Source organism: Sebastes fasciatus, chromosome 23, assembly GCF_043250625.1.
Source record: "Sebastes fasciatus isolate fSebFas1 chromosome 23, fSebFas1.pri, whole genome shotgun sequence".
Lineage (NCBI taxonomy): Eukaryota > Metazoa > Chordata > Actinopteri > Perciformes > Sebastidae > Sebastes > Sebastes fasciatus.
Genome location: NC_133817.1, coordinates 24,407,082 through 24,421,176, shown reverse-complemented (window position 1 = coordinate 24,421,176; position 14,095 = coordinate 24,407,082). Strand labels below are relative to the sequence as shown.

The 14,095-nt window shown below is 43.4% G+C and overlaps 1 protein-coding gene and 1 long non-coding RNA gene across 4 annotated transcripts in view; one reads left to right on the top strand and one right to left on the bottom strand.

Annotated features, from left to right (window-relative positions):
• Positions 1-319: 319 nt before the first annotated feature.
• LOC141761656 (ELAV-like protein 1) overlaps positions 320-14,095 on the bottom strand; it is a 14,878-nt gene continuing 1,102 nt past the window's right edge. The window contains exons 1-6 of one of the 3 annotated variants that reach the window (XM_074625155.1): positions 13,510-13,521; positions 13,235-13,409; positions 10,254-10,357; positions 9,588-9,741; positions 819-1,044; positions 321-690 (exon numbers count right to left, since the gene is read on the bottom strand). In XM_074625155.1, coding sequence (XP_074481256.1) covers positions 372-690; positions 819-1,044; positions 9,588-9,741; positions 10,254-10,357; positions 13,235-13,373 — 942 coding nt within the window. In that variant the 5' untranslated portion in view covers positions 13,374-13,409; positions 13,510-13,521 and the 3' untranslated portion in view covers positions 321-371. Of the gene's footprint in view, positions 691-818; positions 1,045-9,587; positions 9,742-10,253; positions 10,358-13,234; positions 13,410-13,509; positions 13,522-13,553; positions 13,611-14,095 lie in introns of those variants that run through there. The other 2 variants (XM_074625152.1, XM_074625153.1) reach the window with 2 other exon arrangements.
• On the top strand, positions 11,540-11,912 carry LOC141761658 (uncharacterized). The gene is made up of 3 exons (XR_012592618.1): positions 11,540-11,638; positions 11,689-11,738; positions 11,814-11,912. It is a non-coding gene; the product is annotated as an uncharacterized LOC141761658 (long non-coding RNA).

The following is a 14,095-nucleotide window of genomic DNA, read 5'->3' as shown; positions in this document are numbered from 1 at the left end:
CACCGTCCGCCATCTGGGATCAATATCCACAATATTCACAGAAACAAGTGATGTCATACAGCCTGAAAGAAACAAGGCATGCTGGGAGAAAAAAAATAATACACATTGACACAAAACTGCTGAAAACTGTTCGGCTGGACTGACAGAAAAAAAATGAGTTGTTTGTTTCTTCTCAACAGAGAATCAAGACCCCCCCCCCCCTCCAACCTGTACTGGTCTACCTGCAGGACTCTGACCCCCCCCCCCCCCTCTAACCTGTACTGGTCTACCTGCAGGACTCTGACCCCCCCCCTCTAACCTGTACTGGTCTACCTGCAGGACTCTGACCCCCCCCCCCTCTAACCTGTACTGGTCTACCTGCAGGACCCCCCCTACTTGTGTCCCTTACTGGTCTTGAAGGACACCTGCAGGACTTTGTCTCCCAGTCGGTATCCGTTCAGGCTGTGGATCGCCATGGCGGCCTCCTCATAGTTCGTCATGGTGACGAAGCCGAAGCCTTTGCACTTGTTGGTGTTGAAATCGCGGATCACCTTCACGTTGACCACGGCGCCGAACGGCCCGAACATCTGCCACAGGATGGCTTCATCTGCGTCCTGTCCCAGATTATAGATGAAGATGCACCAACCGGCGGACGAGTTCCCACTGACTCCGCCCCCTCCGCTCATGTGGTCGACGCTCATTGGAGAAAACCTGGAACAAAACAGGAAGTAGGATTAAAGAAGATCTATTGTTAAAGATGACCGTTAGCAGCTCAGTAATCTGATTACTTTATTAGTGATGTTTTTCTGCTGTTGGACGACGTCAACAGGTGAACGTACCTGAATCTCTGGGCCTGGTGATGCACGGGTCCTCCGAAGCGCCGTGATTGGCCGTGGTACATCTGTGACATCATCTGAGAGTTCCTGGCCTGATTGGGGTTGGCAGCGAACTTGACTGTGATTGGCTCAGAGCTGGCGGGGGGCGTGTGCCCATTCAGGTGTTTGACGGCGTCTTCTGCTTCGGACCTCTTATCAAACCGGATGAAGGCCACACCCCTTGACAGACCTGGACAGAAAGGGGGTATCGATATGTTTCTTACAACGATACGATACGTATCAATTTCTATGGATCCAATACGATTCAATGACGATATCTGAATCATCTAGAGCGATACGATACGATTCAATGACGATATCTGGTTCATCTAGAGCAATACTATACGATTCAATGATGATATCCGGCTCATCTAGAGCGATACGATACGATTCAAAGACGATATCCGGCTCATCTAGAGCGATACGATTCAGTGATGATATCTGGTTCATCTAGAGCAATACTATACGATTCAATGATGATATCCGGCTCATCTAGAGCGATACGATACAATGATATCTGGCTCATCTAGAGCGATACGATTCAATGATAATATCCGGCTCATCTAGAGCGATACGATACGATTCAATGATGATATCCGGCTCATCTAGAGCGATACGATACGATTCAATGATGATATCTGGCTCATCTAGAGCGATACAATTCAATGATGATATCTGGCTCATCTAGAGCGATACGATACGATTCAATGACGATATCTGGCTCATCTAGAGCGATACAATTCAATGACGATATCTGGTTCATCTAGAGCGATACGATTCAATGACGATATCCGGCTCATCAAGAGCGATACGATACGATTCAATGACGATATCTGGTTCATCTAGAGCGATACGATACGATTCAATGACGATATCTGGTTCATCTAGAGCGATACGATACGATTCAATGACGATATCTGGCTCATCTAGAGCGATACGATACAATGATGATATCTGGCTCATCTAGAGCGATACGATACGATTCAATGACGATATCTGGTTCATCTGGAGCGATACGATACAATGATGATATCTGGCTCATCTAGAGCGATACGATACGATTCAATGACGATATCTGGTTCATCTAGAGCGATACGATTCAATGACGATATCCGGCTCATCTAGAGCGATACGATTCAATGACGATATCTGGTTCATCTAGAGCGATACGATTCAATGACGATATCCGGCTCATCTAGAGCGATACGATACGATTCAATGATGATATCTGGCTCATCTAGAGCGATACGATACAATGACGATATCCGGCTCATCTAGAGCGATACGATTCAATGACGATAACTGGTTCATCTAGAGCAATACTATACGATTCAATGACGATATCCGGCTCATCTAGAGCGATACGATACGATTCAATGATGATATCCGGTTCATCTAGAGCGAAACGATACGATTCAATGATGATATCTGGTTCATCTAGAGCGATACGATACGATTCAATGACGATATCCGGCTCATCTAGAGCGATACGATACAATGACGATATCTGGCTCATCTAGAGCGATACGATACGATTCAATGACGATATCTGGTTCATCTGGAGCGATACGATACAATGATGATATCTGGCTCATCTAGAGCGATACGATACGATTCAATGACGATATCTGGTTCATCTAGAGCGATACGATTCAATGACGATATCCGGCTCATCTAGAGCGATACGATTCAATGACGATATCTGGTTCATCTAGAGCGATACGATTCAATGACGATATCCGGCTCATCTAGAGCGATACGATACGATTCAATGACGATATCCGGCTCATCTAGAGCGATACGATTCAATGACGATATCTGGTTCATCTAGAGCAATACTATACGATTCAATGACGATATCCGGCTCATCTAGAGCGATACGATACGATTCAATGATGATATCCGGTTCATCTAGAGCGATACGATACGATTCAATGATGATATCTGGTTCATCTAGAGCGATACGATACGATTCAATGACGATATCCGGCTCATCTAGAGCGATACGATACAATGACGATATCCGGCTCATCTAGAGCGATACGATTCAATGATATCTGGCTCATCTAGAGCGATACGATTCAATGATGATATCTAGCTCATCTAGAGCAATACGATACGATTCAATGACGATATCTGGCTCATCTAGAGCGATACGATACGATTCAATGACGATATCCGGTTCATCTAGAGCGATACGATACGATTCAATGACGATATCCGGCTCATCTAGAGCGATACGATACGATTCAATGACGATATCCGGTTCATCTAGAGCGATACGATACGATTCAATGACGATATCTGGTTCATCTAGAGCGATACGATACGATACGATTCAATGATGATATCCGACTCATCTAGAGCGATACGATACGATTCAATGACGATATCTGGTTCATCTAGAGCGATACGATACGATTCAATGACGATATCTGGTTCATCTAGAGCGATACGATACGATTCAATGACGATATCTGGTTCATCTAGAGCGATACGATACGATTCAATGACGATATCTGGTTCATCTAGAGCGATACGATACGATTCAATGACGATATCTGGTTCATCTAGAGCGATACGATACGATTCAATGACGATATCTGGTTCATCTAGAGCGATACGATACGATTCAATGACGATATCTGGTTCATCTAGAGCGATACGATACCATTCAATGAGGATATCTGGTTCATCTAGAGCGATACGATACGATTCAATGACGATATCTGGTTCATCTAGAGCGATACGATACGATTCAATGACGATATCTGGTTCATCTAGAGCGATACGATACGATTCAATGACGATATCTGGTTCATCTAGAGCGATACGATACGATTCAATGATGATATCTGGCTCATCTAGAGCGATACGATTCAATGACGATATCTGGCTCATCTAGAGCGATACGATTCAATGACGATATCTGGTTCATCTGGAGCGATACGATTCAATGACGATATCTGGCTCATCTAGAGCGATACGATACGATTCAATGACGATATCCGGTTCATCTAGAGCGATACAATACGATTCAATGACGATATCCGGCTTATCTAGAGCGATACGATTCAATGACGATATCCGGTTCATCTAGAGCGATACGATACGATTCAATGACGATATCCGGTTCATCTAGAGCGATACGATACGATTCAATGACGATATCCGGCTCATCTAGAGCGATACGATTCAATGACGATATCCGGTTCATCTAGAGCGATACGATACGATTCAATGACGATATCTGGTTCATCTAGAGCGATACGATACGATTCAATGATGATATCCGGCTCATCTAGAGCAATACTATACGATACAATGATGATATCCGGCTCATCTAGAGCGATACGATACAATGATGATATCCGGTTCATCTAGAGCGATACGATACAATGATATCTGGCTCATCTAGAGCGATACGATTCAATGATGATATCCAGCTCATCTAGAGCGATACGATTCAATGATGATATCCGGCTCATCTAGAGCGATACGATTCAATGATGATATCCGGCTCATCTAGAGCGATACGATACGATTCAATGATGATATCTGGCTCATCTAGAGCGATACGATACGATTCAATGACGATATCTGGCTCATCTAGAGCAATACAATTCAATGACGATATCTGGTTCATCTAGAGCGATACGATTCAATGACGATATCCGGCTCATCTAGAGCGATACGATACGATTCAATGACGATATCTGGTTCATCTAGAGCGATACGATACGATTCAATGACGATATCTGGCTCATCTAGAGCGATACGATACAATTCAATGATGATATCTGGCTCATCTAGAGCGATACGATACGATTCAATGACGATATCTGGCTCATCTAGAGCAATACAATTCAATGACGATATCTGGTTCATCTAGAGCGATACGATTCAATGACGATATCCGGCTCATCTAGAGCGATACGATACGATTCAATGACGATATCTGGTTCATCTAGAGCGATACGATACGATTCAATGACGATATCTGGCTCATCTAGAGCGATACAATACGATTCAATGACGATATCTGGTTCATCTGGAGCGATACGATACAATGATGATATCTGGCTCATCTAGAGCGATACGATACGATTCAATGACGATATCTGGTTCATCTAGAGCGATACGATTCAATGACGATATCCGGCTCATCTAGAGCGATACGATTCAATGACGATATCTGGTTCATCTAGAGCGATACGATTCAATGACGATATCCGGCTCATCTAGAGCGATACAATACGATTCAATGATGATATCTGGCTCATCTAGAGCGATACGATACAATGACGATATCCGGCTCATCTAGAGCGATACGATTCAATGACGATATCTGGTTCATCTAGAGCAATACTATACGATTCAATGATGATATCCGGCTCATCTAGAGCGATACGATTCAATGACGATATCCGGCTCATCTAGAGCGATACGATACGATTCAATGACGATATCTGGTTCATCTAGAGCGATACGATACGATTCAATGACGATATCTGGTTCATCTAGAGCAATACTATACGATTCAATGATAATATCCGGCTCATCTAGAGCGATACGATACGATTCAATGATGATATCTGGCTCATCTAGAGCAATACTATACGATACAATGATGATATCCGGCTCATCTAGAGCGATACGATACAATGATGATATCCGGTTCATCTAGAGCGATACGATACAATGATATCTGGCTCATCTAGAGCGATACGATTCAATGATGATATCCGGCTCATCTAGAGCGATACGATACGATTCAATGATGATATCTGGCTCATCTAGAGCGATACAATTCAATGATGATATCTGGCTCATCTAGAGCGATACGATACGATTCAATGACGATATCTGGCTCATCTAGAGCGATACAATTCAATGACGATATCTGGTTCATCTAGAGCGATACGATTCAATGACGATATCCGGCTCATCTAGAGCGATACGATACGATTGAATGACGATATCCGGTTCATCTAGAGCGATACGATACGATTCAATGACGATATCTGGTTCATCTAGAGCGATACGATACGATTCAATGACGATATCTGGTTCATCTAGAGCGATACGATACGATTCAATGACGATATCTGGCTCATCTAGAGCGATACGATACAATGATGATATCTGGCTCATCTAGAGCGATACGATACGATTCAATGACGATATCTGGTTCATCTAGAGCGATACGATTCAATGACGATATCCGGCTCATCTAGAGCGATACGATTCAATGACGATATCTGGTTCATCTAGAGCGATACGATTCAATGACGATATCCGGCTCATCTAGAGCGATACGATACGATTCAATGATGATATCCGGTTCATCTAGAGCGATACGATACGATTCAATGATGATATCTGGTTCATCTAGAGCGATACGATACGATTCAATGACGATATCCGGCTCATCTAGAGCGATACGATACAATGACGATATCCGGCTCATCTAGAGCGATACGATTCAATGATATCTGGCTCATCTAGAGCGATACGATTCAATGATGATATCTAGCTCATCTAGAGCAATACGATACGATTCAATGACGATATCTGGCTCATCTAGAGCGATACGATACGATTCAATGACGATATCCGGTTCATCTAGAGCGATACGATACGATTCAATGACGATATCCGGCTCATCTAGAGCGATACGATACGATTCAATGACGATATCCGGTTCATCTAGAGCGATACGATACGATTCAATGACGATATCTGGTTCATCTAGAGCGATACGATACGATACGATTCAATGATGATATCCGGCTCATCTAGAGCGATACGATACGATTCAATGACGATATCTGGTTCATCTAGAGCGATACGATACGATTCAATGACGATATCTGGTTCATCTAGAGCGATACGATACGATTCAATGACGATATCTGGTTCATCTAGAGCGATACGATACGATTCAATGACGATATCTGGTTCATCTAGAGCGATACGATACGATTCAATGACGATATCTGGTTCATCTAGAGCGATACGATACGATTCAATGACGATATCTGGTTCATCTAGAGCGATACGATACGATTCAATGACGATATCTGGTTCATCTAGAGCGATACGATACGATTCAATGATGATATCTGGCTCATCTAGAGCGATACGATTCAATGACGATATCTGGCTCATCTAGAGCGATACGATTCAATGACGATATCTGGTTCATCTGGAGCGATACGATTCAATGACGATATCTGGCTCATCTAGAGCGATACGATACGATTCAATGACGATATCTGGCTCATCTAGAGCGATACGATACAATGATGATATCTGGCTCATCTAGAGCGATACGATACGATTCAATGACGATATCTGGTTCATCTGGAGCGATACGATACAATGATGATATCTGGCTCATCTAGAGCGATACGATACGATTCAATGACGATATCTGGTTCATCTAGAGCGATACGATTCAATGACGATATCCGGCTCATCTAGAGCGATACGATTCAATGACGATATCTGGTTCATCTAGAGCGATACGATTCAATGACGATATCCGGCTCATCTAGAGCGATACGATACGATTCAATGATGATATCCGGTTCATCTAGAGCGATACGATACGATTCAATGATGATATCTGGTTCATCTAGAGCGATACGATACGATTCAATGACGATATCCGGCTCATCTAGAGCGATACGATACAATGACGATATCCGGCTCATCTAGAGCGATACGATTCAATGATATCTGGCTCATCTAGAGCGATACGATTCAATGATGATATCTAGCTCATCTAGAGCAATACGATACGATTCAATGACGATATCTGGCTCATCTAGAGCGATACGATACGATTCAATGACGATATCCGGTTCATCTAGAGCGATACGATACGATTCAATGACGATATCCGGCTCATCTAGAGCGATACGATACGATTCAATGACGATATCCGGTTCATCTAGAGCGATACGATACGATTCAATGACGATATCTGGTTCATCTAGAGCGATACGATACGATACGATTCAATGATGATATCCGGCTCATCTAGAGCGATACGATACGATTCAATGACGATATCTGGTTCATCTAGAGCGATACGATACGATTCAATGACGATATCTGGTTCATCTAGAGCGATACGATACGATTCAATGACGATATCTGGTTCATCTAGAGCGATACGATACGATTCAATGACGATATCTGGTTCATCTAGAGCAATACGATACGATTCAATGACGATATCTGGCTCATCTAGAGCGATACGATACGATTCAATGACGATATCTGGTTCATCTAGAGCGATACGATACGATTCAATGACGATATCTGGTTCATCTAGAGCGATACGATACGATTCAATGACGATATCTGGTTCATCTAGAGCGATACGATACGATTCAATGACGATATCTGGTTCATCTAGAGCGATACGATACGATTCAATGACGATATCTGGTTCATCTAGAGCGATACGATACGATTCAATGACGATATCTGGTTCATCTAGAGCGATACGATACGATTCAATGATGATATCTGGCTCATCTAGAGCGATACGATTCAATGACGATATCTGGCTCATCTAGAGCGATACGATTCAATGACGATATCTGGTTCATCTGGAGCGATACGATTCAATGACGATATCTGGCTCATCTAGAGCGATACGATACGATTCAATGACGATATCCGGTTCATCTAGAGCGATACGATACGATTCAATGACGATATCCGGCTCATCTAGAGCGATACGATTCAATGACGATATCCGGTTCATCTAGAGCGATACGATACGATTCAATGACGATATCTGGTTCATCTAGAGCGATACGATACGATTCAATGATGATATCCGGCTCATCTAGAGCGATACGATACGATTCAATGATGATATCCGGCTCATCTAGAGCGATACGATACGATTCAATGATGATATCTGATTCATCTAGAGCGATACGATACGATTCAATGATATCCGGTTCATCTAGAGCGATACGATACGATTCAATGACGATATCTGGTTCATCTAGAGCGATACGATACGATTCAATGATGATATCTGATTCATCTAGAGCGATACGATACGATTCAATGACGATATCTGGTTCATCTAGAGCGATACGATACGATTCAATGATGATATCCGGTTCATCTAGAGCGATACGATACGATTCAATGATGATATCCGGCTCATCTAGAGCGATACGATTCAATGACGATATCTGGTTCATCTAAAAACATGTTAAAACTCTGTTAGACTGACGTTAGTTGAATTTCTGTTTAGTTCTTTACTCCCTGAGAGTACCGCAGGGTAAAGCCGCCCTCGTCCAGCGGATTGATAACAACTCGTCACGTAACGCCCCCAAAACTAAACTCTGCTGACCGGCAGCTCAGGCAGACCGCTGCCCGTCTCCCTCCACGCCGCTACCGGGCGAGAGAGCGAGGATTCCCGGTAAAGGGACGCCGTCCGTCTGCATTCACGCTCACGCCAAGCTGGCCCATGTCGATGAAAATACGTCCATGTAACGTCTGTCATTCACGAGTATCGATTATTACACCTGTAAATGGATTTTAGATCGATATACGTCCCCTGAAGGACAACTTGCCGAGTACCTATCGATGTATTTGGATCGTAGGATTATCAATGGATACATGGATGTAGTAGATGACTTGTTACTCCCCTACTGGACTGATCACATGACTGATGTTACAGAGCGTGTACGTTACCGGAGGCCTGGTCCACCAGCACTCTGGAGTTGATGATGTGTCCGAATCGAGTGAACATGTCCTCCAGGTCCTGCTGACTCAGCGTCCTCGGCAGCCCGCTGATGTACAAGTTAGCATCTTTAATCGTGTCCGAACTCGGCCGCGCAAACGAAACCTGCGGGGAGGAGACAGGAAGTCAATCGGTCGGTCGTCTTCACGACCACGAAAAATAAATCAATAAAAAAAATTTAAAAAATAAAAATAAACAAAACAACATGTACAGTTACATCCAGTCGTTAAATAAAATCATTTAAATATGCTTTGAAATATTCAAGGTCAAAAACAAAACAAAAAAACAAACATTTATCCAGATTTGTCCCAAATAAAATAGAAACAAAAAGACAAAATAAAAGCATCCAAAACGATCATTAGGCACTTTTGTCAAAATAAAAGCATAAATTTATGAAAAGAAAAGTTTGTCACATCGTCACACTGAACTGAAGAAATTCACAGATTCAGCGTCAACATGTGTGAATATTAAAAAACAGGCATATATATATATGTACAGAATAACATGACAGCAGTTAAAATACCTTCATCCGTCAGACTTAGAGCAGGAGAGACTGTCCAGGAACATAACACATCTATCAGAGACATGAAATCAGAGAACAACCTGGTGCACATTACCTTGATAGTTTTAGACTGTAGCCTCAGGCCATTGAGGGTACTGATAGCCCTCTCTGCATCACTAGGGTTAACAAAGTTAACAAAGCCGTAACCTAAACTGTGGCCTAGAGAAACACAAAGGAAAACAACAAAAGAAAATAATAAACGTGTCTGTGATGCAGCCGCCAAACAATCTGATATTCAGACAAGAAATCCGCAGAAAACTCTCCAAAAAAAACATTAAAAACATTCAATTCTTCTGAACAAACCCAGAAAACCAAATGAAAGTTCAGTCAGAGTGAGACCTCCCGTCCGATAGTCAGAGTGAGACGTCCCGTCCAATGGTCAGAGTGAGACCTCCTGTCAGAGTGAGACCTCCCGTCCGATAGTCAGAGTGAGACCTCCCGTCCGATAGTCAGAGTGGGACCTCCCGTCCAATAGTCAAAGTGGGACCTCCCGTCCGATAGTCAGAGTGAGACCTCCCGTCCAATAGTCAAAGTGGGACCTCCCGTCCGATAGTCAAAGTGGGACCTCCCGTCCGATAGTCAAAGTGGGACCTCCCGTCCGATAGTCAAAGTGGGACCTCCCGTCCGATAGTCAGAGTGAGACCCTCCCGTCCAATAGTCAAAGTGGGACCTCCCGTCCGATAGTCAGAGTGAGACCTCCCGTCCAATAGTCAAAGTGGGACCTCCCGTCCGATAGTCAGAGTGAGACCTCCCGTCCAATAGTCAGAGTGAGACCTCCCGTCCGATAGTCAGAGTGAGACCTCCTGTCGGAGCGAGACCTCCCGTCCGATAGTCGGAGCGAGACCTCCCGTCCGATAGTCGGAGCGAGACCTCCCGTCCGATAGTCGGAGCGAGACCTCCTGTCGGAGCGAGACCTCCTGTCGGAGCGAGACCTCCCGTCCGATAGTCGGAGCGAGACCTCCCGTCCGATAGTCAGAGTGAGACCTCCCGTCCGATAGTCGGAGCGAGACCTCCCGTCCGATAGTCAGAGTGAGACCGCCCCTCCGATAGTCAGACTGGGACCTCCCGTCCAATAGTCAGAGTGAGACCTCCTGTCCAATAGTCAGAGTGAGACCTCCCGTCCACCAACAAACAGCTTTTTATTGACATCCAAAGTGACCAATGGAAGGTCTGTGGGACTTCCTGTTACTCACGGCTGATTTACATGAGGCACGGGCGCACTGCGTCACGGAGGCGAGGCGGAGCGTTTTTGAACCTGCTACACAGACTCTGTGTTTGTAGCGTGTGGTGGCGTGCCAGCTAATGGTTGCTCTGCGGCGCCGCATAGCGTCCCTGCCCGGCCCCGCTCTGGTGAGCTCTGGTGACTCGTGCTTTTCTCTCTCAACGCATGCTGGGAAGATGTTTCGGCCTCACCAGGTGAAGGGAAAATAAAAACAGGAGGTCTCACGCCGAGTAGAAACAGGAGGTCTCACTCTGAGTAGAAACAGGAGGTCTCACGCTGCGTAGAAACAGGAGGTCTCACTCTGAGTAGAAACAGGAGGTCTCACTCGGAGTAGAAACAGGAGGTCTCACTCGGAGTAGAAACAGGAGGTCTCACTCGGAGTAGAAACAGGAGGTCTCACTCAGTGAAGATTCAGTGAATCTGTTTTGGTTTTCTCAGATTGTTCAGAAACATTCAGGATCTTCAGACATTGATTATTAAACATTTACAGAGACTTTCAAAGCCTGAAAAATAAAATAAAACAGGTGAAAACAGTATTTAAACATTTGATTCAGTTGAATTATTAAAAACAAACAGGTGATCTCAGTTTGGGCTTTATGACGACGTTTATGCAGGAAATGGATTCGGTTTCCTGTTTGGTCTTCACTGCGTCTCTGCCTTTAACATCCATGATCAGATTTATAGAATATATAAGTTATTGGATTTAAAAGATTTTAATTCATGGTTGTTTGTTTTTATCTGTTTACTGAATTATGAAATATTATAAAATGTAAAATAATATGTACTGTAACAGAGTATTGATCCATGAAATACCTCAAACACTGAAATATAACCTGGTGTGAAAAATAACAACAATATTATATTATAAATATTACAACAGTTCAGAAAAGAAAATATTCAGAAAAACAGACAAAAAACACAGAATTGTTCTTTAAAAAAAACAACATGAGATTAAAAAGAAAGAAAAAGAAAGAAAAAAACAAAAATCAGCTGATCGTCAATAAAAACATTTAAAAAGACAAAGTTCAGAAATCAGACAGGAAATACTGCAGTAGTACTACAACTAGTACTACTACTGATTATACAACTACTACCACCAGGAAATACTGCAGTAGTACTACAACTAGTACTACTACTGATTATACAACTACTACCACCAGGAAATACTGCAGTAGTACTACAAATAGTACTACTACTGATTATACAACTACTACCACCACAACAAAGTAATATTAGTACTGTGGTAAAACGAACCAGAACCAAAGCTTTACAGTATTTCTAATAATACTTACTAGTAGTACTGTGGTATTTGTATCAGCTAGCCTCAGTAGCATCAGCACAAAGTAGTACTACAATACTATTGTGTCTGCTAAGTGGTACTGCAGTAGTACTGAGGCCTGATGCTCTGTAGTACTGCAGTAGTACTGAGGCCTGGTGCTCTGTAGTACTGCAGTAGTACTGAGGCCTGATGCTCTGTAGTACTGCAGTAGTACTGAGGCCTGATGCTCTGTAGTACTGCAGTAGTACTGAGGCCTGATGCTCTGTAGTACTGCAGTAGTACTGAGGCCTGGTGCTCTGTAGTACTGCAGTAGTACTGAGGCCTGATGCTCTGTAGTACTGCAGTAGTACTGAGGCCTGATGCTCTGTAGTACTGCAGTAGTACTAGAGCGTACTTTTGAAGCGATGGTAGCTTGGAGCGTTATGTTCTGCTGTGATGCAGGTTTGGAGTTGTAGTACAAGTACTGAGCAGTGTGAGCAGTAGTACCACAGTAGTACTGCAGTAGTACCACAGTAGTACTACTAGGGAGCGTTACCTGCCACTTTGTCCCTGATGAGTTTGGCCGATTCGACGTCTCCGACGCTGCTGAACAGAGAACGCAGCTCGTCCTGACTCATGCTCTGAGGAAGGTAGTTCACGATCAGGTTGGTTCTGGCGTCTTCGTCCTCCATCATCTGTTCGCTGTACCCGTTATCGTACAGCTCCTGAGACTGATGACATCATCAACACACCGTTATGACATCATCAACACATCTGCTCGCTGTACCCGTTATCGTACAGCTCCTGAGACTGATGACATCATCATCACACCTTTATGACATCATCAACACACCTTTATGACATCATCAACACACCTTTATGACATCATCAACCATCTGCTTGCTGTACCCGTTATCGTACAGCTCCTGAGACTGATGACATCATCAACACAACGTTATGACATCATCAACACATCACCACAATAAAGCCCGGGTCACACCAGGAGCGTCAGGAGCGTCAGCAGCGTCAGGAGCGCACGCCGGCTGCGCTACCTGTTGTGTTTTATTTCGGCGTCCGTGTTAACAGGTTAGAGCAGCCACACTGCCAGCGTAAGACACGTCTCAGCGTCTCATCTACAGAATAGAGGTCTCGTCTATTTTTGAAGCGTGCCGCGCGGTTCACAGCAACAACAGACAGAGAAGGTGATCTATTGACTGTATATTAATATCATATCAGCAACATTACTACAGTTTACATGTTTATCTGTAGAAAATGTCACGGAGATGAAAAAAAGTAAAGAATTTTTTTTTTTTAAATCAACACTTCCTGCTTTCATTTCAAAATAAAAGCTCAAGCATTTTTTCTGTGGACAGAATTCCTTCATTTGTTAACAAGAGGCTTTTATTCTGAAATATGT